The following is a 27,224-nucleotide window of genomic DNA, read 5'->3' on the forward strand; positions in this document are numbered from 1 at the left end:
ATAAATGTTGTGCCATTTCAGTTCTCATTTGTATTTTGCCTGATGAAGGGGCCTTAGAGCTCCGAAAGCTTGCAATGTATTTTTATTGTCAGCCAATATAGGTATCATTTCTACAATACTCTTGTGTTTGTGTTTTTTATTAGGTCAGAGCTTAGTAATTTTTCAGGTGGTGAAAATTGTAGCGATTCTTTGCTAGCATTTTGCAGTGTGTTGTGTTTTTCATGAATAACTGCAAGAAACAACTCCCATTTACTCCAGTGCATTTGATGTGAGAAAAAACCCTCATTGATTCCAACACACAGAAAAGAAACTCTCACTCTATTGCATTTGACATTTTGCATTTGTGTGCAGTTTAACACATTTTTTAGCAAACAGAAGCAGGGCAGTTTTGCTCATCACTAATGCCTACTGATTTCCTATCTAGCATAAAGTATTTGTAACTGCAAACATTTTAAATCCAACTGTAAATGTCAATATACATGAGGCAACTCTGAGACATTAAGGGATAGATCCACTCAAAAACTTCTTTAGTATAAGTGAAAAAAAAATGTATCTAAGCAAGAAAATAGAAAGTGATAAACACATGCTGCTTGCAGTTACAATTGCATTTACAAGTAACTTTAAACCATCAAAAATATTTAACTTACAGTATAGAAACTTGCTCAGAGTGACATTTTCCTTACATATGCAAATATAGTTTTTGGGTGGAGATTCCCATTAACTGAGCAAAAGTGTTCCCTCTACAATGAAAATATGCCTCAATCACATGAATGTATACTTGTAGTCAGTTGTTACAGATCTTGATATTTGATTTTCATTGGGTTTCCAGTACATAGAAATGTAATTGTAATTGAAAGCAGGGGTTGTCTTTAAATTCTAGGGGTTACAAAAATTTAACAGGAATCCAGTCTTCTCCAGGTCTTTTTATCAGCTTTGATTCTCTGGCTTGCAACATCATTTCAGGAGTCAGAGCCAAAAGTATGGAGAATGTACAGTAAACAGTCAGACATATATTGCACTCGTTTACAGTTATATTGGCAAATAACTTAAAGGAGAAAAAAAAGCTACTGAGGCTTATTGTCAGTAGATTAGCCACAATAGTGCAAGCTGGAACACTATATTTATTCAGAATGCTTTACCATACCTGAGTAAACTGCCCTAGAATTGCTCTGTCTAAGTTGCTGCCATTTTAGCTTGGTCTGATGTCACTTCCCTGCCTGCATCTCTCCTGCTGGCTCCTAAGGGAAGGGGAGAGGGAGAGAGAAGCAAGCTGTGTTTGTTTGTACCGTGCCCTGAAAGGTTTGAGCTAAGGGAAGGAATACTGATACTGTAAACCATGTGTACAGAACAGAAGGAAAGAAATATGTGGTGTTTCTTTACAGAGCACTCAGAACAGCAGTATTGTGAGTGTTTATGGCTGTATTTACAGAGACCCTTTCCTTCTCATTTAAAAACTAGTGGAAAAAATGCAATTAATGAATACTGGAAAGTTGCTTAAAATATCATTTTCTTTCACTGTGGCAAACAAAAAAAGTTCTAGTAGGTGGAGGGCCCCTCTAAGACTGAGCAACATATGATACTGTGAATAGTGGTGTGGTTTACATAAATCATGCCATATGGTCTGTTTTTTTTAAACAGAAACTGGCTGAGAAACAGTGACCGAACTGAACCTCCCAAATAGCACTGTGGACTAGTAGCAATCTAAACCTAATACAGCATAATGTATAGTGATTAAATAACAGGATAAAGGAAAAATCATTAGCATAAATCTCAAATGATAGGAATAAAGGAAACCCTTACTTAAAAATAGCTGTTTTGTTTTTTATTTAATATATATATTGATTGGCCATTAGATTAATTAAGGGATCTTTTATCAGATACACTGTATGCTCATTAATTATTTACTGATCCAGTACCAGCAAGAACATTGCCAAGTTAAACAAGCTGTACAAAAATGAATGCTGCGTATACAATAGCCTGAATAATTTATTGATTCTTTACCCTTGACTCTTTAAAGGGGAACTACAAACTACAAGTCCCACAAAAATGTTTAGAATACACCTTTTTCAGAAGCATCATGCTGTGATGTGAATTAGAGCCGACGTTAACATAAACAAACTTGACCCTCCAACCTTGTTTACTCATTGGCCCTGATTTTCCATCGTTAGCTATGGCTTTGCAAGTTATATTAAACATACACACAAAGAATAGACAAAATTTGCCAGTTATATAAGAGGCTGTTCAATGGCGTAAATTCACTGTAAACATTCTGGTTGATATTTTATTTCCCTGTAATAGAAATGTCTCACATTCAAACCCCATATTAGTGCTGTCATTGTCACGGGCTGCCAATAATGTCCTACAGCAGAAGCCTTTGGAATCTAATAGCACAGAGGACTTTAGAAAATGTATTATTACTTGCACTAAAGAATTCTGCAGTTAATAATCTTTTGTAACACAGCAGTATCTAAATTCAATGGTAACACATTGCAGTGGTAACATACAATCTATTTGTATTTAGTGGCACAACTATAGAGAGGCCAGTCTGCAGTGGGGCATGGGGGATATGCATGCATGACCTGTACTGCATGCTATATTGTGGGTGAAAGGGGGGAAGGGAAGCCAAGGAAAAAAAATGGAGGGGGATGGGGAGGTATTTTTTTTTTTTATTTATTATTATCATCATTATTATTATTATTATTATAGAAAATTGTTTGATGTCTCTATTACAAATTATCTTCAGCTTTTATTATTGTGTTTACCTCATAGTCACCTGCTGATCGATGCAAGAAAATTCATGCTGGTGATGAAGTAATACAAGTCAACCATCAGACTGTGGTATGTATCTTGCATTCAGCTTACCGGCATTTGGATTGTTCTGCATGCAGTCAAAGCTTTGCAAGATATCTGCTATGATGCAAATCCATTGACCAGAACCTTGTGCATCTGTGTTGAGTATGGGTGAAAGCATAATGGCTGCTAAAACTGCTTATATGAAATAAGCCGAGACAGATTTTTGCATGGTACTTTTCCTCATTTCTATGGTTTGGTGTGGTTAGTGAAAATTTGATGATTATTTCCTCATCCACTTGTTTTGAAAGTCTTATTTTGCTTTTTGGTTTTCCATTAATAAGCATAAATTATATGTTGCCCTTAAGGTAAAGCAGATGGAGTACAGGCACATGGGAAGTAGAAATCAGGGTATTAATACTGTAAGATTAAAGATGGCCATAGAAGGGCTGTCATCTTAGCCACTCCATACCATTATTCAGCAACTTGGTCATCATATGGGGACAAAAACACCTACCAAGCTCCAACCAGATATTGGTTGGATAGGCTATCCATTGACAAGGTGGAACATTCCATTTAAATAAGGACCACATCAAATTGTATGTATAACTTTATTTATAAAGTGCTACAAGTATACGCAGTGCTGTGCAATCTTACTATGGCTATGTACAATAGGACACAATAAATACAATAAATAAGTATAAATACACAGATTAAGTGCCATGTGGTATGAGACACCATAAAGGAAGTCCCTGCCCTGTAGAGCTTACTGTCTAAGAGGATGTGTGAATGCAGTCCTTTCCCAATAACCCTGCATGAGGCCCCTAAGCAATCCTATTGCTGACCTTTCCAAAGTGGGTAAAAACCTACTCATCTGTCTACCTCATAAAACAGATTGGATTCTCCCACTCATCGCCAATTTGACATAAGGGGATGTAGTGGCTTTTTACCTATTGCAGGTGCAAAGTAGTACGACTGCTGTTGGTGATATGGTTTAATTACCCAAAAATCACATTTTATCTGCCTTTTATAACACAGTAGTAACATTTGCTTAAGGGTGTTACATTTTATGATACTGGGTGATAACCCATTAAAGAACTATATAAGCATTTCTGTGCCAGGCTTAGTAACTACTTATGTAGTAGTGTGCCACCATGCTTCTGATGGAGTAAATACCAGGTTACCACGCAGGGTGTCTCATAAATCCTTAACTGAACTGGAAGTGTCCATAAAACTTTCCTTTTAAGCCATAGCAACCAATCAGCAGGAAGCCGAAAAACATAAACTAGGCACTGAAATTGTCTTGCAGGTTCTATGGGCCATTAGCCTGGTACCACTGATTATGACTAATTCGAAATAATTCAGACTATACTGATTAATTGTAATGTTTAGAGGGGTGGTAGTGTGACAGATCATTTTTTCCTGCTATCCCCAAAGTTAAACGATCCATTTCTATTGGAATCTGAAGAGAAGTGAGACTGAGTTTGGGGTTATTAATAATAAAGAAAAATAAATGCAGTGGAAATTGTTAGGCCGAACATGGCTGTGCTGTTTCTATACTAATGCTATATTTCTAAGATTAGTGTATATTTATATATTCATTTACAAACGGTAAATTGCCATTAAATTAGATGGAAACAGCGTGCCATTCCGTTTGTTTTGCAGCAATTCCCTGGCCATCACTTCTGGCACTAAAGGAGTGAATGTTTATTGCTGATTAGTTTTTCAGCTATTACATTTTAGACAATGGACAAAATGGACTTCTTGTAATGATAATGTACTACTTTGTCGTTAAAAGAAATCTTTAGGGAGCATTATTTCAGGTGGGGTTGATTGTTTTTAATTATTTCGTTTTTTTGTTTGTAATTTTCTGGCAGAAATGTCTTGTAAAATCTGTAGAATTAAACGACATTGACACATGGGACACATTGTTCCATCAGGAAGTTGTTTCTCTCACGGGTGACAGTGCCCTGCTTGTCATTGCCCTAAAATCTACTTTGCATTTTTTTGTTTGTTTAATAGAGGTAAACTCTAACTCTGCTAAAGATAACTATGTTATAGATTGACCAGTTCTAAGCAACTTTTCATTTGGTCTTCATTATTTATTTATTTATTTTTTTTAATTATTTGCCTTCTTATTTTGACTCTTTCCAACTTTCAAATTACCCCATTAGGCAAAAAACTCTGTAAGGTTTACCAGGGTCGGACTAGGCCGCCGGGACACCGGGAAAAATCCCGGTGGGCCCCGGCCCTAGTGGGCCCCAGCGGCCCAGTCCGACCTTTGCCGGCGCTCCCCGCTACTGACTGTTCCTCCCCGACGCGTTCAATTTATACGCGCTCGGGGAGGACGTCAGGCGGGGGCCCTTCGGGGGGGGTTAGGGGGGCCCTTGGGGGGGTTAGGGGACGCGGCTGGGGCACCTGCAGGGCCCCTGGGGCGGGAGCCCCGGTGGGCCCTGCACCCCCCAGTCCGACCCTGAGGTTTACTATTAATGTTACTTTTAATCTTTTTTTACTGTTATATCTGTTCAAGTCCTCTCCTATTCATATACCATGCTCTCATTTAAACTACTCTGTGGTTGCTAAGGTTATATGAGCTCTAGCAACCAGATGACTGCTGAAATTCCAAGCCAGAGACCTGCTGAAAAAATAGTAAAATAACTAAAAAACAACAAATAAAAATAGAACAGGTGAAAATGGTCTTAGAACATTACTTTCTGCAAACTAAATGTTAACTCAAAGGTGAACAACCCCAAATAAGTTTTTCACAGATATAATTGATTCCACAGATTGAAAGTATGATTGTCTGTCTTGTTTGGCATAGGGATGCACTGAAATCACAATTTTAGGATCCGCCCAAACCACAAATCCTTTGTGAAAGCTTTAGCTGAATACCAAACCAAATCCAAATCTTAATTTGCATATACCAATCAGAATGATGAGGGGTTAGAAAAGAACTGTGCGCAAAACTCAGTGAAAAATTTTCAACTTCCCTGTTTATTTGACAAAAAGTCATATGATTTTAAGGATTCAAATTCAGGCCAGAGGCATGGATTTGGCTGAATCTTGCTGAAAAAGGCCAAAACTTGACCGAATCCTGGATTTGGTGCATCCCTAGCTTTGCAGGGACCATTTCCACACCCCTCTTTTGACTCACAGTGTAATGTACACTGTGGAACTCATTGTTTCATTCTGAAATGATTGATTCTGGATTTGAAATCCCTCTGCTTTCCATAGTGGATGGTGAACAGATTCTCTGGAAAGCAGGGGAACTACAAGTCCCAAAATCACTTTACAGTGAAGGTAAGGGAATGGTTGGATCACTATATAATCCTAAGGAGGGGTGGGGAACTGGTCCAGTGCTTAAGTACTAGTATTCTTCACCACTTATTTGCCATCAATGTTTTGAAACCACTCTAGGTCCAAATAAATAACCAGATAAGTATTAGATGCATTGATAAATGAGCCAACAAAAGTTTGAAACCATGAGCTAAATATCTATTTTCAGAGTAAAATGACTTCTGCAAACCACTCATACGTGTAAATCCCTCAGCATGTGTGTCTGTAAGGTTAGCCGTTTGCTTTGTTCTCTCTCCCTGTAGTGCCATGAGTCTCTGCTCTCAGTGCATGTCTGCAATAATTGCCCATGGGCTTCCCAGCTGAATCTGCAGAATGTCGCTCTTTGGTGATTAAGTCTGTACAAAAACAAGTAGATGTCTGAATTAAAATGCTCAGTCGCTCTAGAGCTGGCTGTCACTTCTGACTGGATGCGCTCATATCATAAATCTTCTGGCCACTGCAGATTTCTGTGAATGTCAAGAAAAAGAACACTTTTTGTGCATGTGCCATATTACATTTTGTTTTTTTCTGTAAATATATTAAACTAGAGGGGTATAGCTTGTTATATGTCCAATGCTTTTCTTGTCCCAGTGTTTGCGTTTGTTTTCATGTGATTGCACCTTTCCATAGACTTTAGGGTTTTAATGCAAGACCAATTTGAGGGTTTTCTTGTGCTAAAAAATCATTCATTTTATTTGTTTTCAAAAACTTGAATATTTGTTAAGTGCAAAAAGAATTAAAAAATCAAAAACTTCGGCATCTAAAAGCTTGGGGGTTATGTAGAAGTCAATGGGAGCTGTCCTTGACAAAATGGAAACTATTTAATTTGAGTTGTTCGAGGTTTTTCTAAATTTTTTTGGAGCTTATGCCACTTAAAATGAGGAGTAAAATATGAATTTGAGGTACAGGTATCAGATCCGTTATCCGGAAACCCATTATCCAGAAAGCTGCAAATTATGGAAAGCCTGTCTCCCATAGACTCCATTTTAATCAAATAATTCAGATTTTTTTTAATTGATTTCCCTGTCATAATAAAACAGTGCAGTACCCATGTATTTGATCCCCGCTAAGATATAATTAACCCTTATTGGATGCAAAACAATCCTGCTGTGTTCAGTAATGTTTTACTGATTTTTTTTTTTTTTAGTAGACTTAAGGTATGGAGATCCAAAATACGGAAAGACCCCTTATCCGGAATACCCTTGGTCCCGAGCATTCTGGATAACGGGTCCTATATATTACATTTTATTCCCACTATTTAATTCGGATATAAATAAGCAAACATTCAAGTTTTTTTTTTTTAAATTATGAATTTATTCAAAGTAGAAAAACCTCTAAAATTACACAAATTGAAATGATGATAATCAAGTGTCTTTGAGGCATGGTGTTTTACACCATTCATGCATTAATACTGGGGAACATCCTAAGCCTTTACAACAACCCCATATGATACACACATATAGATGGGGCATGATCTATCACAAATAGTTGCTCCTTCCGTGCAATCATGTGAGACAATTCCTGGATCACTTGAAATATGTTATTCTCCATCTGTAGGCCCTCCATCCATGATATACCATGTTTGTTGTTACATAGTTACATAGTTACATAGGGTTGAAAAAAGACCATTGTCCATCAAGTTCAACCCATCCGAGTAAACCCAGCACACAACCTATACTAACCAATCTATACACTCACATACATAAACTATATATATACAACCAGTAATACTAACTGTAGATATTAGTATCACAATAGCCTTGGATATTCTGCTTGTTCAAAAACTCATCCAGGCCCCTCTTAAAGGCATTAACAGAGTCTGCCATTACCACAACACTAGGAAGGGCATTCCCCAACCTCACTGCCCTCACTGTGAAAAACCCCCTACGCTGCTTCAAATGGAAGCTCTGTTCCTCTAATCTATAGGGGTGACCTCTGGTGCGCTGATTGTTTTTATGGGAAAAAAGAACATCCCCCAACTGCCTATAATCCCCTCTAATGTACTTGTACAGAGTAATCATGTCCCCTCGCAAGCGCCTCTTTTCCAGAGAAAACAACCCCAACCTCGACAGTCTAACCTCATAGCTTAAATCTTCCATCCCCTTTACCAGTTTAGTTGCGGTCTCTGCACTCTCTCCAGCTCATTAATATCCTTCTTAAGGACTGGAGCCCAAAACTGCACTGCATACTCAAGGTGAGGCCTTACCAGGGACCTATAAAGCGGCAAAAATATGTCCTCATCCCTTGAGTCAATGCCCTTTTTTATACAAGACAGCACTTTATTTGCTGTAGTAGCCACAGAATGACACTGCCTGGAATTAGACAACTTGTGATCTACAAAAACCCCTAGATCCTTCTCCATTAAGGATGCCCCCAACACACTACCATTCAGTAGATAGTTCGCGTTTATATTATTCCTACCAAAGTGCATAACTTTGCACTTGTCAACATTGAACCTCATTTTCCAGTTTGCTGCCCAGTTTTCCAATTTTGTCAAATCGCTCTGCAAAGCGGCAGCATCCTGCATGGAACTTATAGTTTTGCACAATTTAGTGTCATCAGCAAAAATAGAAACAGTACTCTCTATGCCCACCTCCAGGTCATTAATAAACAAGTTAAAAAGCAAAGGACCAAGGACTGACCCCTGCGGTACTCCACTAACCACACTGGTCCAATTAGAAAATGTTCCATTTACCACCACTCTTTGTACTCTATCCTTCAGCCAGTTTTCTATCCAATTACAAATATTATGTTCTAGGCCAATATTCCTCAATTTGATCATTAACCTTCTGTGAGGTACTGTATCAAACGCTTTAGCAAAATCTAAGTAGATGACATCAACTGCCATTTCAGCATCAAGGTTCCTGCTCACCTCCTCATAAAAGGCAACTAAATTAGTCTGGCAAGATCTGTTACGCATAAAACCATGCTGGCACAAACTAATAGTATTGTGAACTGCAATGTATTCAACTATCCTATCCCTTATTACCCCTTCCAGAAGCTTTCCTACTACTGATGTCAGACTAACAGGCCTATAGTTTTCAGGCTGAGAACGAGATCCCTTTTTAAATAACGGCACCACATTAGCAATCCGCCAGTCTCTCGGCACCATGCCAAACCTCAACGAATCCTGAAAAATTAAGTGAAGAGGTTTGGCAATCACAGCGCTCAGCTCATTTAATACCCTGGGATGAATCCCATCCGGTCCTGGACCTTTGTTTACCTTTACATGTTCAAGTCTCTTTTGAATTTCCTCCTGAGTGACCCACGCGTCAGTAGCTAAATTACTAGCACTGGGTATATTAAAAGGGAAGCCTTCATTATCTGGCTCCTCAGATGTATAGACAGATGAAAAATAAGAGTTCAAAATTTCTTCTTTTTCCCCGTTCTCATCAACCAACGTACCTCCCCGTGATAATAAAGTTCCCACCCCTTCTTGCTTCATTTTTTTACTATTCACATAATTAAAAAATAATTTTGGATTCTTTTTACTCCTAGCTGCAATATCCCTTTCCATCTCTATTTTAGCTTGCCTGATAGCTTTTTTGCATGCTTTATTTGCTTCCTTGTACCTGATGAAAGTTTCCGCTGTCCCAGCTAACTTGAATGCTTTAAAAGCACGTTTTTTATTACCAACCTCGACCTTAACTCTTTTATTCAGCCATAAAGGTTTTACTTTGCGATGCCTCTCCTTGCTTACAAGGGGAATATACTGTTGTGTATACTTGCAAAGCAATGTTTTAAAGATGTTCCATTTTCCTTCTGTGTCTAACCCCATGAAAAGCCTTTCCCAGTTGACACATTGCAGAGATGCCCTTAAACTGGCAAAGTCTGCACGTCTAAAATTGAGCGTTTTAGTTACTCCCTTATAGAGCTGTCTCTGCAGCATTATCTCAAAGGAGACCATGTTGTGATCACTGTTCCCCAAATGCTCACCCACACAAATGTTAGAGATAAGTTCAGTATTATTAGATATTACCAGGTCCAAAATAGACTCATTCCGAGTAGGTTCTTGAACCACCTGAAATAAAAAGTTGTCATTTAGCATATTTACAAACCTACTAGCTTTTTCTGACTTAGCCACCCCATTACTCCAGTCAATGTCCGGATAATTAAAGTCCCCCATAATAACAACTTGACCCAATTTTGAAGCCTCCTCCATTTGCAAAAGTAGCTGGGACTCATCCCCCTCATCTATACGGGGTGGTTTATAGCATACACCAATGATCATTTTCTTTGTGACCTTCAGCCCTACTGAAATTTCTACCCAAAGAGATTCAACGTTTTCATTTGTAATGTCTTTATTACATGGCTTTAAATCTGACTTTACATAAAGACAAACCCCTCCACCCTTTTTAATCCCTCTGTCCCTCCTAAAAAGCATATACCCATTTAAATTCACAGCCCAGTCGCATTTTTCATCCCACCAGGTCTCAGTGATACCAATTAAGTCATAATTTTCAATACATGCAATAGCCTGCAGTTCCCCTATTTTTCCCGACAAGCTACGCAAAAAAGATGCCCAGAATAACAACTGGCTGTACCACTGACTAAAGACAAACTAAAGCACAACTGCATAGATGCATGGTGAACTTTTTGGCTTATTAAAGGCCAATTAAATGTAAACTGACAATAGTAGGACAGGTTGAGCCCACATCAGCCCTTATAGTGCAACATTTATAGTTCAGTGTTTGCTGGACACAAGGTGCTTTTTAATACTTTCAGCCCAGAATCACGAGAGCAGAGAAATTTAAACTGCTGGAATTGAGTTTGTAATGCAATCGAATGTAATCAGATTGGAGCAGGCAATTTGTTGTAGCAGCTTCAGTGTGTAGTACATGAATAGACACAAAGATGTGAAGTCATGCAAGCTCTGAAGGTTAAAATTCTCACATTTCTACACAAGGATTAAAAGGTACTTTTAATTACAGTATGCATTAGTGCAGTAACTCATGGCAGCAAATCAAATTGTATATTTCATTTGATTCAGCTGCCTACAGGAGGAATAATGAATCACCATATGGTGGTTTGGGGTTATTGCCCCAGTGCCAGTTTGCACAATAAATAAACCTGGGTTCCAAACATGAAGTAATGTAATGTGCATGTGCCTTGCCGCTAGCAGAATCTGCAATGTAGTTTTTGTTGCTTCTATGCAATAATCTTAAGGATAATGATAAATGGAGGCATACTCATTAATATAAAAATGTATGGGTGCACTGGGAGACACTAAAATGCAGTGTAAATTGAAGGTGAGAGAATAGGTACAGGTAGGAGACTTTTTAAACAAAATGAATAATAGTAGGGCAGAAAGCAGGACTGTTTAAATGTCTTGCTAAAATTGCTCCTATGGAAACACTATCCCATGTGTATATTAAGTTATTGTTTGTTTTATGCTTCTCCACCGCTTGCCTCTCAATAAATCTTTTCTAAGCCTGACATGATTTTATAATTCTATAGAGCTTTTGAATAAAACAATGCATGTCCTGCAATAGCAGTAATAAAACATACATTGCGTTACCTGCACTGCACCAAAAATATCATTAAAGGACCAATAACAAGCAATGAAAATGATTCATTTGTCTTGATGTACTATTAATTTTTACCCTGTGTCTGTGAAAAATGTGTTTTTTGTTTTTGCCGACAGCACTGTTGTGTTTGGCCTGGTTTATTTGTTGTTAAAACAAGCCTGTTGTGCTCAGTGCTGCCCTAGCGCATACATATTTGTGGCTCTCTCCCTCAAATCATATTTTGGAATATTATTGTGTCTGCATATGGTGCAGGATTTTCCATAGTGAAGTGAAAAAAGAAAGATTATCATATGAAGAGGGCATTTTCTTTTTCTGGTGTCATCAGTCTTATTTTTTTTATTACCCACAAACCTGTCTAATGCTATCCATTCTAGTTTCTCACATGCCAGCAGGGAATATTGGATGGCTCACCCTAGACCACATAAGTCAAACACAATGCCCAAATCCGGCCCGCCTGGCTCTTTTATGTGGCCCTTGGCGAGTGATTCTGACCGTCCAGCATAATAAACTTCCATTCTCCTCACATAGTAACTAAGACTAACCTTAATAATCTTTATTTAAAAAAATTCGGCCCGCAACTTTTAGATTTCGGCCCCCTAATGTGATTGAGTCTGACACCCCTGCCCTAGACCCACCATGAAGAGACCAGTAGTTTGCAAATGCAGCTTTACTTCTGTACACTCACTAGCATATGCACAAGAGCACTAATCTCCTCATTAACTGGTGTTAATGTATTAACCCCTGCATAAATAGCTGGGAAATTCTAGTACAAATTGAATGCAACACAAGAAAAAGTGCATTTTGATTTGCAATAAAATGTTACACTGAAGGTATAAAGCTGTTGGAATGTGGGCCATTCTAGTCGAGGCTGAAAACTTTGTTGGTTTACAACATTTTTTGTGTTGCCCTTCTGATTTGGTACATAAAACACAGATTCTATGCCTAAATATAAACAAAATCTGTAACTATGGTATATATAACAATTTGGTTTTTTTGTATATCTTGGTATGAATAATGTATACAGTATGTGTATTTTTAAACTGAAGAATAAGTATAAGTATAATAATTATATGCGCACCTATTACACAAGCCTGATTGATTTTAATTGGAGCAGAGGCAGTGAGCATGCCCAGTTGGCATCTCTTTGACATCTTAATAGGGGGAGAGAGTAGGAGTGCTCAGAAGCAAAAGAGGGCAGATCTTAACAATAGATCATTTGTGAAAAGAGCTGCAGTTTTTGTAATAAAGAAACAAAATAAATCTGCATGCATGGAGAAAAATGTTATTCTAGAGGTTGTACAGAGTCCTTTTAAGGGATTTAAAAATAAAAGGCTTACTTAGCCTTTAAGGAGAAGCAGAGCTTCCTATACCTACAAACTGTACATGTACTCTTTTAGGGGCAGATTTACTTACACGAAATGTAAGTTTAGAGCTTAATACATAAAAACTCCCCTACGTTCTATGAATTCCTATGGGATTTTTAGAAGCATATTTATCAATGGAAGAAAGAAAAGAACTCACCATTTGATAAATACACTTCTAAAAATCCCATAGAAATGAATGGAACATGGGTGAGTTTTTATGTATTAAGCTCTGAATCTGCCCCTTAATGTTGGTCTTTGATAGAGTGATATATGTTTGCAAAACCACTGATACCTCTTTTTGACTGAATAAAATGTGTGTTTTTAAGACTGCCACTGAGGCTCTGATGGTGGTTAGTGATTATCTCTTCTCTACAGCATATGTAATTTATATTATTCTACGCTACACAGGTTGTTGTGTGTTAAACAGGAGCAGTGTAAAATGAGAAAATAATGGCAAACACATTTTTCCAGGTGCTTTATAAATATATATATACATACATACATACATACCCCCAGTCCCTACACACAGCAAATGTTCAAATACAGATTTATTATTCCTGGACTGCATTTTTTTCTTGGTTGCTTCTTTAGCACTAATGTGTAATTCAGCATTTAGATGTAGAAGAGTAAATGCGCAGGGAAAGATAGTACCTACTGGGATATATTTAGGTATCCAGGTGAGCTAGTATGCCTTGGGCTTTCATTCCAAAGTAATTGAATGTCGAGGTTTTCCTCAACTGAAAGGTCATATGAGTCAAATGCATCACTTTCTTGAACAAGAATAAAGATGAGTTGGATCAGTTGGTTGCACTGGAAAGCACAGCTGGACATTAACAAGATTGGCAGGAAGGTGGAAGAGCTGAGCACCAACATACTTGTTGGTGGATAGAAATGTTTTTGTATACATTCTCTGTTCTGAAGCAGCATTTCATTCTCTTATGTTTGAATTATAAAGCTAAGCATTTGTTTTTGTAGGTTTGGCCTTCTTGTGACTAAAGTATATACCCACCTATGCAGTGTCTGATTAACAGAATTCTGTCTGCTTCAAATCTGCTATCATAATACTACAGTTAATAACATAACAACATAAGTATGGGAATCTCATTGTTAATGCCAGTAGGATTTAAATAGGATGCTTGTTCTATAACAATCTTAGTGTGTAAAAAGCATTTTAAAATGCCACATTTATTTGTTTGCCAGTTTGAAGGATTAGGGATTTGTTAAATTGCTTTTGCTGTGTTAACATGGTGCAGTGATATGCATCTGGAAAAGGAGATTTAGTCGGAAACCCAATTTTCTATAAAAGCTATTCCTGAGTTGGGAATTTGTAATTCTGATATATGGGCATTCTGCATTAGGCTATGTCTTTTACAAGAGCTATATAGAATGATATTTTGTAATTTTGTCTAAGACAAAAGGTTGCAGTCAGCATTTTTTACCAGAATTATAATTGATCGTATATTTATAAAAATTATATAGTGAATTAAATACCCTCTTTTTTAAAATATAACAGTACAAGTCACTAAGACGTTTTATGACCATGACCATGCAAAAGCAAAAGGCTGTGTGTTTTTATATAGATCATGGAACTCCAAGCTGGCTTATAATATCCTCATATTTTACAACAGGGGGTACATAATTTAATATAATACACAAGTATCATTGAGTCCTGTGACAGAAATTACATCACTAAGCACTGCTTATAGCTGATGACATCATTATCCACCATAATTCATGGCTTTTGTGTATTATACAGTCATATAAAAATGTTTGGGAACCCCTCTTAATTCTTTGGAGTTTCATTTATCATTGGCTGAGCTTTCAAAGTAGCAACATTTTCAACAGTGACATAAATCATAAATCTGACATAAATCTGTTTGTTAAGATCATGATCTTAACAAACAGACATTTTTAATGTGCTGCTTTACATTGTTACCATTGTTACTATGGAGGGGGGAGTGTTGTTTTCATGTCAGTCAGTGTGGGCTAATTGAGAACGCTGATGGCCCTCTTTCTTTTCCAACTATGATGACCTCAGAGGTGCCTATTTATCATGCCTGATTGATTTTAATTGGAGCAGAGCATACCCAGTAGGCCCCTAATGTATGTTTGTTGCACACTCAGCCTACTCGTGAGTTTACTTTGGCTATTGGCTACTGAGCATGCTGTTTAGATTATGAAACACGCCTCCTCCAGTCTATCCACCAATGAAGATATGGCATTGGTGTTTCCCATAGAAACTAACTCTGCTCTAGCTGTCTGCTCCTATTTTTTTCTCCTAAACTCATCTTAACCATTACAGTGCTTAATCCATGCAAGACCAAAGTAGGTTATACTTTGCATTCTTGACAATGCTGGGAAACAGAATATATAATGCAGTACAAATGATTCCATCTGGGTGGGGGAGATATGCCCAACTCATATACCCAGTGGGAAAATGTAGGGTTTACATGTCCTTTAAAGTTAGTGGGAAGATCTGGATCTGAGGAGAGAGAAGTATTTCTCACTAAACTGAATCTGGGTCAAAATGAGAGATGTGGCATTGTGTATTGTATTTAGCAGGTGGCAGTGACTTACAGTATGTCCTGGAGAAATACTCGGCAGACAAGGATAAAGAAAACTTGTTTAAAGCCATTGGTATAGACTGGGGGAAAGTCTAATTGAAAGTGGGAGAGAATTCCAGAGAAAATTAGAGACATGGCAAAAGAATATAAGATAACACAGGGAAAGCTGACATGGTTGATTTCATGATTGTAGAACACAATTCTAATTTTGAGGAGAATGTATTAAGAATGTTTTCTGGATATATTGTTCTGTTTGCACACACTTAGTAATTTTCAGTACAGATATGAAAAATGGATTTGCATCATACTTTGAAAATCATAATGAATTGCCAAGCTAAATAGTTTTGGCCAAATGCTTCTCCTTACACATTTCCCCCTTTTTAAACAATGATCTATTCTTAGATGCTTTGTTCAAATTCAGAATCCATGCAAATTGTTTGCTAGGAAGCAACAAACAAATGTTGAATGATTGGTTTGTTTTGTATGTAATTTCAGCCTGTTGTATTGCTGCTTACTATAAATACTACACTTGTTTGGAAGCCCCTCTGCAGTAAGAAGAGCAATGGTTGAGTTGAAGCCAACTTTCTAAAAATACCGATATTATAAATCAACAATTCATATTTTTTTTAATGCATAATACTGGTACCAGCACTAAAAACAAAAAAAATACGTGATAGTGGCAAAATTTGTCAAAAAGTAGGATGTTTTCTTTCTGATGTTGCTCCTTTTTTGAAGTTAAAATTGAAATCCATTTAGAATAAAGATTAGTAGGCCTGCTGCTCTGTAAAATCATCTTTAATAAAGGTGGACCATGTTAAATAAATCAGGGAATAGCTATATTTAACTTCCAGTTACCTAGAGTTCCCTGTGGCAGTGATATATTGTTCTTGCATGGCTGCTAGTTTTGCAATACCTACTAGCTTTTACCATTTCTTTTTTTTTTTGTAACTTACAATTTTTATTAAGGAATTTGGGGGGTACAGAAAGGAAGAAAGGAGGGGGTTAACAATTTCACATCCACAGGTTGGCAGCTTTTACCATTTCTTTCAAGGTCTTCAGTGTAAGGTTTTTGCCTCCATGCACTGGTACTTTTTTTGGTACATGGATATGTAGGATATTCCTCTTTAAATTCCAAGAAAAACTGTCAAACTGCAAGTGATGTGATGCCAGTAGTCAACTCCTCTTTAAGCTTTACATGCATTTAACATCAACAATAGTTGTGTGTGAGTTCTGCTAGGTTGAAAGCCTTATTAGGAATGTAGAGGACTATACAACAGGGACATATGAATTAGTGTGTAAGCCAACATCACCAGTGCACAGTACCCACAATGTCAGGGCAGAAGGTATGTAAGGGGGTTAACTATACACTACGTACCTCAAGCATGCCTGGATGGAACTAGAAAAATGTTTATGGTTTAACAATTATTTATTTGTAGAGAGTTTAAAATATTTTGTTACTGTCCTTCTGTATATTTTGTGGGTCGTGAAAATGACTATTATTAAGAACTTCTGTACACCACACAGAACACAGTTTGGTTTGGTTTTAGATCATAAATCAGGGGATATATGACCCCCTAGGCTGATAGTAGGTGCTGAATATTGCTATAACCTTCATTTATATACAGGAGTTGATTATACTTATGTGTTTTTTAGTTTTATTTATAAAGGTGACATTGCTCAAATGCCTTTGCAAAAAGCGACCAAGCAGCAATTAGTTTTTTAAACAGTCTATTACAAGTTGGATAAATACCTATATTAGCCATATTATCCGCAAAGTTAGAGAAAACAAGGTCAAGACAATGTTATTATAGATGTAAAAAAACAAAGTTTAGTTTCAAGTGCCAGTATCTCTATATAACTCCAGCTTATCTTTAATCAAGTGGTTATAAATGCTGGATATATTTTCCCTAAATTTGTGCTGGGTGCAGTGATGGTGGGAATCTTGCAGTGAGTTTAAGGAAGAATAAGATTACATGATCACATTTCCTGTATAATATTGGTAAAATGATGTATACTTTTATTTGACCCAAAAAAGGAAACTAATTTGTTAAATACAGTATTACTGTTTAAAACCTTGAAAAGTCGTTTATTTCAGTGCTAAATCCCTAAAGCTCTATAAGGCCGTGTTGTTAAATAATCTTGCAAATTATTTTTCCTTTGACCATTATATAAAATATTTTCCAGTTGAACAAACAGAATTTTCTGCAAATGTGTCTCTCGCCGACTAAGAACACAGTTCAATTCCCAGTGACAGGGAAACACCTAAGGCTCGGGTCAGTAATTGGTTCAATCCTCCTCAACTATGTTTTTTTTTTTTTTTTTCTAGAACAGCAACATTTGGAAATAGCCTGTAATTATTTCAAGTCATTCATCCCATTACATATTGTTTTCCGTTATGCTCCCCACCCAAGTTAGAGATTTTTTGGCTATCTCTGCTGGAACAGTGAATGGGCTGTCAGATTTACAGATCAAGTGCTAGCAGTGCAGTAACCTTTCCCTAAGAATTTGCCAATTGTTAATCCTCCCCTACAGTTTTGCCAAATGCTGTGTTTTGTCCAAATGTTCTAACCCCATGACAGATGACACCTCCACAATTTCTTTATATTGAAGCAACAGAATAGCACCTGCCTAATCCTTTTTTCCTGTTATTTCTGGGATTTTAGGTGATCCATTTATTTTAACATGTATTGTTTGTAATGGGGCAATATATGTTTTCCTCTGATAGCTAACCTTCTTTTACTTGCTTTTATATTTATAACAGAAATTGCATGGGACGGAATAAATAAAAAAAATAAATGTTAATTTGAGATGAAAATAATGGGACAGATTTACAGAGAATTTTGAGCATTTATCATTATTTTAAAGAATTTCTTGTTAAGTAAAAAGGATACAAAAAAATGTTTTTGGAGTTGTCCAACCCTATAGACGAGACTTGGCCCGGTCGAAGCTGGCATACACATTTTGGTAATAACAAAAACAAAGAATGGGGGAAGTGGAGAAAAGATTTTGTAACAGATCATGAAAATGTATTTGACTTGGTTGAAAAGTTGTCAAATGTTTTCTCTAAATGTGAAAAATAGGCCTTTGGGAATAACTTGTAATGAAATGAAAAATGTAAGGAAATGTTAAACTGGCTATCGTCTTTTAACATACACTGTGCTATGGCCATACTTAATTATTAAAATGATGCTTTTACAAAGAGAGGTGGCATTAGCCTCTTTTTCTTTGGTTCTGCAGTGCTTTACATAGATCATACATCATTCCCATCAGTCCCTGCCCCACATGGAGCTGACAGACTATAATATACAACTTTCCTACATATTATGGTCAATTATCCTGACTGTATGTTTTTAGAGTACCCACAACACACAGGGTGCCCACGCATACTTCTTGTATAAATATATCTCCTGGCTGGAATTCAACCTTACACCGCAGCGCTGCTAATTAGTAATGATTACCACTGCACTACTGTGCTACCCAGTAATACATAGTGTAAACTATATCATCTACATATTTATTTGTCTAAAGGGGAAAAAACATCCAACACAAAGGCATATTCCATTCACACAAAAACAGGGTAGATATATATAAAATATTAATTTGTTTGAGCTACTAAACATATTTTTAAGTATATAACCTGATTACCACAAAGCTTCTGTTGTATATATGTGTGGTCTGACCTGCACAAACCATTGTGTTTCCTGGAATGCAGTTTGATTTGTTCACATGTATATGATTTAAGAAGCATAAGAAGTCATAAGTATAGAACCAGTCCCTGACTTGTAAAATAACCTTGCCTGCTTGCCCCTGGACCACCCAATGAATAATCAACTGATTGTTTTTTTCTTAATATTTTCTTAAGTAATGTTGTAAAGGCTTGTTTTTGATCATGGTTTGCTTAATAACTAAACTCATTTAAAAGCATAATGAAACCTTAATAACTGTAGTCTTATTATACGAGGACCGGAGGTTTACCCTTAGGTCAGATGGGTTAGGGTTGAGATTTGGGCGACCATTGCAGGTTTGGGTCGGGTGGGGGTTGAGTTTTTCCTGAACCTCACATCACTAGAGCACAGTATTAGGATTGTTAGGGGAGAAGTTGTTCTCTGAACCTTCTCAGCCAATACATCTTCCCTCTTTTCTTTCTCTCATATTTCATAAAAATAAGTGTCTGTAGCCATTGTATAGGTGAAATCAGCCCCGTCTGTATCACTCGGTATCACATCTGTAATGAACCCGTAGCAAAGGGATTTTAGAGGTTTTTACAATTCAGGTTTGAAGTTTAATGACTGAAGAATAGAGCTTAATGATTTATGTATTAGGATTAATCTTTTAATTCACAGTAATTTAAATTTTTTTAAATATAAAGCTATTTTTCGTTTTCTTTAAACCTGTGAGACCAAAACAGGCACAGCACTGCTGAGCTATATAGTGCCTCGTACAAGGCAAGGGGAGAGATACAACCAAAATAATAAAGGATGGAAAGCTCTAGGGGCCACTGAAAGGCACAGATCTTCACTGCCATATATACCCTCTGTGTGATAAGGCTGCTACATGCATCTAATATAATATTTGTGACTTTGTTTTTCTTTTAAATAGAAAGCAAACCTTGAAAAGGGGGGGGGGGGGTTTAACTAAAGGAATGTAGAACACTCCACATAAACGTGATGTCAGATCTCATTTGCTAAATACATATTGACAGGTATTGGTGCTTGACAGAATTTATCTTCTGGTTTTGGTTTCATTCACATATGATTAAGATATGCCAAATTACCAAAGCATCCAGAATTTTCTAGTCTTTTTTCCTTGCTTGTCTCATTTCCCTGCTTGTTCTATAAATCATGGTAGTATTGTTTGTATCTTGACTCGGACCTGTGCTTGCTATGGTATGTCCTACAATTCCTATAGACTTCAACATTGCTTAACACAGAATGAGGTTCCAATGGAAAATTCATGCTCAAGTCCTTCTGTTTTGTAACTCTAGAACAGCGGTTCTCAACCTGTGGGTCGGGACCCCTTTGAGGGTCGAACGAACCTTTCACAGGGGTCGCCTAAGACCATCTGGAAACACACAGACCGATGGTCTTAGCAATAATTCTATGGTTGGGGGTCACCACAACATGAGGAACTGTATTAAAGGGTTGTGGCATTAGGAAGGTTGAGAACCACTGCTTTAGAAAGTGACACTTGTAGCATTAAACAACAGATTGTTTAGGCAAATTAAACAGCCATTATAAACTTAGTGGAGATCATCAGCAAGGCAAGAATGGCTGAAAAAGTCACTGTATTTTCCATGAAGATTTTAATGCTCTTTCTAGAGTCCATATGGTTGCTCATTTCTCAGCAATGCTAATTCAAAGGCGCATAGCAGAGTAAGGAAAAGTAGAAATTTGTATTCCTCGCAGGCGTTTTGTTAAAGTAACAGGCAAGTAATGAACAGACTGAATGAATTAGCATACTGACTGGATCATTGGCATTCACAATATTGAGGAAAAATGCTATTTTGTAGCTTGCAACTCTAGGTATTTCACACCTAGACTGAATTTTATAAAGAGAAATATGCCCTCTTAAATGCCTGTACTGTTATAAAGACTTGTACAGGTATGGGACCTTTTATCCAGAATGCTCAGGACCAGGGGGGTTTCAGATAAGGGGTCTTACTATATTTTGGATATTCATACTTGAAAATAATTTAAACATTAAACAAACCCAATAGAATTGTTTTGCCTCCATTTAAGGAGAATTGTTTTGCCTCCAATAAGGATTAATTATATCTCAGTTGGGATCAAGTACAAGGTACTGTTTTATTATTAGAAAGGAAAAAGGAAATATGTTTCAAAATGTTTTATGAAATTGTTTTATGAAAATGGTGTCTATGGGAGATGACCTTCACGTAATTCAGGGCTCTCTGGATAACTGGTTACCAGATAATGAATCTTATACCTGTATTACTAGTTCCTATTCATAATAAGTTATTTAGGGAACTGATAGCCTTGTAGTTCTGTTTAATTAGGGTCATTCTTCTTAAAGAAAAAAAAATAGGATTTGCTTAAGGTGGTCAATGAACCCATAGTGTATTCTACACTAGATAAAATTCTTGTTTATATGGGGATACTGAGGCATGGATTTGCTTACACCAATTCCGTTTGCTTACTACTGCAGGTTAATAATCAATGTACAATGCAGAAGAGAAATCAAGAAATTAACACTGATGCTTGCCATCCTCGCAGCGTTGTCTTATTGAACTTTAGATTTTTACCTTTCACTGAATCAACAGAACAAGGAAAAGACAAACACAGAATGCAAAGCTAGCACTTTCTTTTCTAACCACAAGATGAATCCATATATTGTGCAGCTGAGCATAGGAATTTGCGTGACTAACTAGGTTTCTTTGTTCCCAGCTTTAGCAGATAATAAAAGCCAATGTTCTGAAGAAAAGCATATTAAATGTAATACAGAAATTATTTAATAGTTAGTTAATAAATAAATATCTTTATTTTTAAATTGTTATTAATTATAATGCATTGCTAATGGAGCAATTGAATGATGCAGGTTGAAATACTGATGTTTTAGCTGGAGCAAAGGAAACTGTTATATGACTATTTATGTATATGTACAACATGTATGTGTTTGTTTAATGTTCATTAATTATGCTAAATAGAGGATTATTACAGTTTTTGAAGACTTGTTTGTCTTAGGAAAATATTAGACTGTCTTTGTAACTGGGTTTGTCATAACCCACATTAGATGTGACCTACTGAAAACCAAGGGACATGCTGTGAAAAATGAGAATTGTCAGGCTCTGATGTTTCAGTTACTTTTACTTTTTACTTACATACTGTATCCCTCCTAAGGCCAATCCAGACATTTTACCATACTGATGGCGAGATATTTTGAATAGATATTTATTCTCCACCATGACATTTTTTTCCCACCTATCCTTCTGTGGTTTCTTACTACAGTTTAATTAAAAAAAAATGTTGAATTGGCTGGCATTTCTCACATTTGTCAAACTGTATGGCCAGACTTATTTAAAGTCTCTGTAGCAAAAGTGGCAAGGTCTAAAGGGACTTCATCCTCACATGTTGAAGTAACAGCTGTTTTTTTTTCAATAGTCAATATAGTATTCAGTTCTCTACTTTTTATTTTAGTAACAATTTAAAAATAAACATGCTTTCTTTGTAGAACCCTTTACTCCACCTGTCCATCTAAGTGGCCGATATCTCCTTAATACGCACTGTGCATTTTTTTCTCAAAAGGCTATTTCTTTATATTGCGTATAAAGAAGGCTAAATTTAGTAAGGATAGATAGATAGATATTCCTATCTATCTATCCTTGGATATAAAAGAAGTCCTTAGCAACTATATTTTACTTATTGTAAAGTGGAGGTGTAGGGACTACTGGGTCGTCATGTTTTAACATTCTGTGGGTTCCCATAAACATATGGGTCCAGAATTATTCCACACGTTAAAGAGGTTAGTGCAGCTGATGAAGATGATGGATTTCAAAGTAGTAATATGATGCAACATAATCCAGATACACAGAATGCTTTGATTTGTTGATTTGATTTGTGTGGCATGCAGTGCATGTTTGATCGTTACATTTTTCTGCTGCATTGTTTATACAGTATGTGTGCCTATTGAACAAAGCACAAAATGTGGCAATATTAATAACAGCTGAAATTATTTTCATGGCTGAAAAGAACTGTAAATATATGCAGAGATGTTGGCATAGAAGAGAAAATAAAGCTTAGCATTTAGCTTGATATATAAGTGTTAAAATAGCCTCCCAAAGAAAAACATGCCACTGGAAAGACTGACTCTCCATTTACCAGGGTAATCTTCATGACCACTCCCCTCCAAAACTCTAATCATTGTGCTGCTTACTGTTTGTGGCACTTAATGAATGGACTAAATTTAAGCACTAGTTCTTTTGGGCTCTGGTCCCTAAATGGTTCATACCCTGCCAGGCATTTAAGTAACCTAAAAATGTGTGCAGTACAGAATTGAGCATTGCCATACATTTGTGCTTTCACTGGCGTTGCTTGCAGATCACTCCCAAATGATTTCATGCATTAGCTTTGGCATTTGCTGTCTCATGGTCCAAGCTTAGATGTGAATGTAATTTTCTCCACTCAAAATGCTGTTTTTCCTTTAGTGCTGACATTTTGTTATATCTATATATTATATATTTTTAAGTTTGATATAAACAATTTCTAACAAGATATTAGGTCACCCCTTTCAACAAGAATTGCCGCTGAAAGCTTAGATGTGTTTTCTACAAGACTCTCATATTAATTCTATCGACCCTGAAACACTACGTTGTGATAGAGCTAATGGAGTGTGACTCCATCCTGTTTGTTTTGGTGTATAGGGATTTGGCTGGACATCCAGGGCAAAGCTCCATAGACAAATTACTTGTTAAAGGAGTATGAAACTTTGTCATCCAGCCTTTAACTGGATCTTTAATCCAGCAGGGTCTGGCTTTGGGTACACAATATCATCTTTTACTTTATGTAACTTTGAAATGTATAACAACTTTTCTTGCTTAGTTATTTCATACCACCATCCAGCAAACCCAAAGCATCACAGACCCACCACTTGTGTCATGAATATAACCGAGATAGGGTCAGGATGAGCTCCAGCTTACCTATCACTGCCCCTCAATTCTGTTCTTCCTTCCTCCAGCCCCTTTTAAAGTCTGATTCCTGTGGGTATTGATCCTCAGGTATATTTCCTACCATCCAGCAAACCCAAAGCATTCTGTTCTTCCTTCCTCCAGCCCCTTTTAAAGTCTGGTTCCTGTGGGTATTGATCCTCCGGTATATTTCCTATGTTTTTTTGAAATGTCAAGCATTGTTAGTGTCTACAGCTAAGGACTATGCCAGTGTAATTAAAGCCATACAGTTTTATTAGGTTGAGGAGCTGGTGCCACTGACTAGAAAGCAAATGTAAAAGGCTAAAGAATAAACTCAAGGTATTGAAGGCATAATACAAGCCAAGACAACAGGAGACCAAGAATCCATAGTGATGAAACTCCCACACTGTGTCCTCTAAGATATTTACAAGTTATGGGAATGTAAATGTCTCTAATGCTGGTCTTCTGCTATTGGATACAAATATATATAAACATAAAAAGTTCAATTTCCCCTACCTGTAATACCATCCCTTAGAAGAGACATCTAACTAAATATAGACATTAAAGGGGACCTGTCACACTAAGAAAAAAGTCCCTTTCTATGATGTTAGTTGTGCAAAATAAACTTTACTTGCACTATAGAAATTATTTTAATGTTCCGTTTAGTATTGGAATTAACAATCACAGTAAGCAGGCGGGTGCCAATTTGTGGGCACTGTTATTAAGTTTGCATCACCCCAAAATCTTGTGTATGTACCTGATGCACATGCACTGGCTACTCAGTTATGGACAGTAAGGAGGGAGGGGGAATGTGAGAAGTGCAGTGACATCTAGGAAGTGCTGAATGGAAAGTGAAAGTGATTGATAGCCTCGCCTCTATGCCTCAGCTCAGATTTTTAAATACATTTATTACAGATATGGATGTATAAATGTATACCATTTTTTGTGGTTCCAACAACATGTAATACATAATGCATTTCCCTGATTTAATATTTTCCTGGATTTTATACTATTCTTTCCTTGTCCCCTTAAATACGTAAAATAGGGGTTCTTCTGTAGTGTAAATTCTTTCTATTCTAGTAGGCTGGCTTCTCTGTGCAGCAAGGTATTGTAGGTCTTCAGAAACATATCTCCTATATCTATATATTAACTGAACATTTCCTGTAATATGAAAGGGCTCCTTATGTCTATTGCTGCCCACAGAGCTAATGATCATAGGAAACAAGATAGTTCTTTGAGGAAGCATTATCTGAGCATATTTGTTCCTCAGCGCATGCAAACAAACTGTTTAATGTTGGAATCAGCTCTCATTTATTTTTAATCTTTAAACAACATGATTGCCATTTATGCAGTGCTATTATTAGATTTGTTTTCCCCTGATCATAAAAGATGAACTTGCGGTTTTATTCATAAAGTCCAACTGCCCCGTTCATTTAAATTCCCAGTGCCATTAAATGGCTTATTATTATATTATGCTAATATTTGCTCTGCTTGTGCCCAAAACAAAATTCATGTCACATATCCCTTTCTTCGAGAAAGGGGCTCATTACATGATGAATACTGTACTTCAATTATATTGTAATAATTTTGCTGGTTACCAGGTGGGTTGGCAGTTGAAAAATTTGGTGAATGCACTACGAGAGGACCCGAGTGGTGTTATCTTAACTTTGAAAAAGCGACCTCAGAGCATGCTTACCTCAGCACCAGCTTTACTGAAAAATATGAGATGGAAGCCTCTTGCTCTGCAGGTAATAAAGCTTAATCCATAAGTCATGCAATATCATATTAGCCTAAGGCAGAGTTTGTTGTGCTTTAATGTGCCTCATCTCAGCAGCGTAAAATTACCAATTTACGCCTTTGAGAGTTACCTTTGTAATGACATGCTCGTGTGGCCCCACCTAACTTTCATGGCTTCATTTTCTTCTAATTCATCAGTAGAATTTGATCATTTGCTGCAACTAAAATGACCTAAGCTTTGCAGGGAATAACTGTGCATTCATTTGCTATCCATGTGGCAAGAATGAAATATGGTTAACGTCAACGTCTTCTCAATACAGCTGCTCAAAAAGGCAAAATGTAAAATTAAATGGCAGTTTTTCATAGTCAAGCATTGATTGTTCGTTTGCCTATTGACCAAGACAAGTAACTACCACCAATGAATGATAATGTGTCCTCCTCTTATTTTTTTAGTGGTATGATGAGGAAATGAAAACTTATTCCTGGACACGTATATCAGTAAGCAACTTCAAGTTACTAGATTTTTTTATTTCTGTGCGGAACACTTTTCTACACATTTCTAAATCATTTCAGTTTTATAGAAAAATGTAAAGGTCCATTTTCTTAATTATGTCTGCGGGCACAAGCAGCCCTGGGTATAATTAGATCAATCCTATAAACCAGGGGTTCCCAAACTTTTTAACTAGTGGGCAACATTTAAATATCCAAAAAGTTGAGGAGCAGCGCAAGCATGTTAAAGTTCACAGGGGGTAACTAATACAGGCTGTGATTGGCTATTTGGTAGCCCAATGTGGACTGACAGATTACAGTAGGTTCTATTTGGCAGTACACATGGTCTGTATGTCTCCAAAACTTTCCTCCAAGTAAACGAACACCTGCTTTTAGGCCACTGGGAGCAACATCAAAGGGATTGCTGAAAAAAATATTGCTTGCGAGCCATTGGTTGGGATCACAGCTATAAACCATAACCATAACAAAGTAAAACCTGCTATAATGTGAGTTAATGTTACCCTTTTAAAGAGATTCAAGTCTTTCTGGTCTTTTAACTGAATTGAGGTGAAACTCTGATTAAGGTGAAGTCCTATTTCAATCATCTGAAAGCTACCTATTAACTGTCCATTCCAATAACTTCATAAATCAGGCTGATGCATGATTTCTCCTGCATGTTTTAGGTACATACAGTTAGCTGCAGATGCACTATACCATAGCCATGAAATGTAATTTATTCTTGTATTCATGGTCAAAATGATGATCACAGACTTATTCA

The 27,224-nt window shown here is 36.8% G+C and overlaps 1 protein-coding gene across 4 annotated transcripts in view; it reads left to right on the forward strand.

Annotated features, from left to right (window-relative positions):
- cnksr2 (connector enhancer of kinase suppressor of Ras 2) overlaps positions 1-27,224 on the forward strand; it is a 191,993-nt gene that overhangs the window by 63,367 nt on the left and 101,402 nt on the right. For 2 of the 4 annotated variants that reach the window (XM_012956245.3, NM_001100211.2), the window contains 3 exon segments: positions 2,770-2,838; positions 25,822-25,968; positions 26,411-26,455. In XM_012956245.3, the coding sequence (XP_012811699.2) occupies positions 2,770-2,838; positions 25,822-25,968; positions 26,411-26,455 (261 nt within the window). 4 annotated transcript variants of the gene reach the window in all.

The sequence above is a fragment of the Xenopus tropicalis genome, chromosome 2, assembly GCF_000004195.4.
Source record: "Xenopus tropicalis strain Nigerian chromosome 2, UCB_Xtro_10.0, whole genome shotgun sequence".
Taxonomy (NCBI): Eukaryota; Metazoa; Chordata; class Amphibia; order Anura; family Pipidae; genus Xenopus; species Xenopus tropicalis.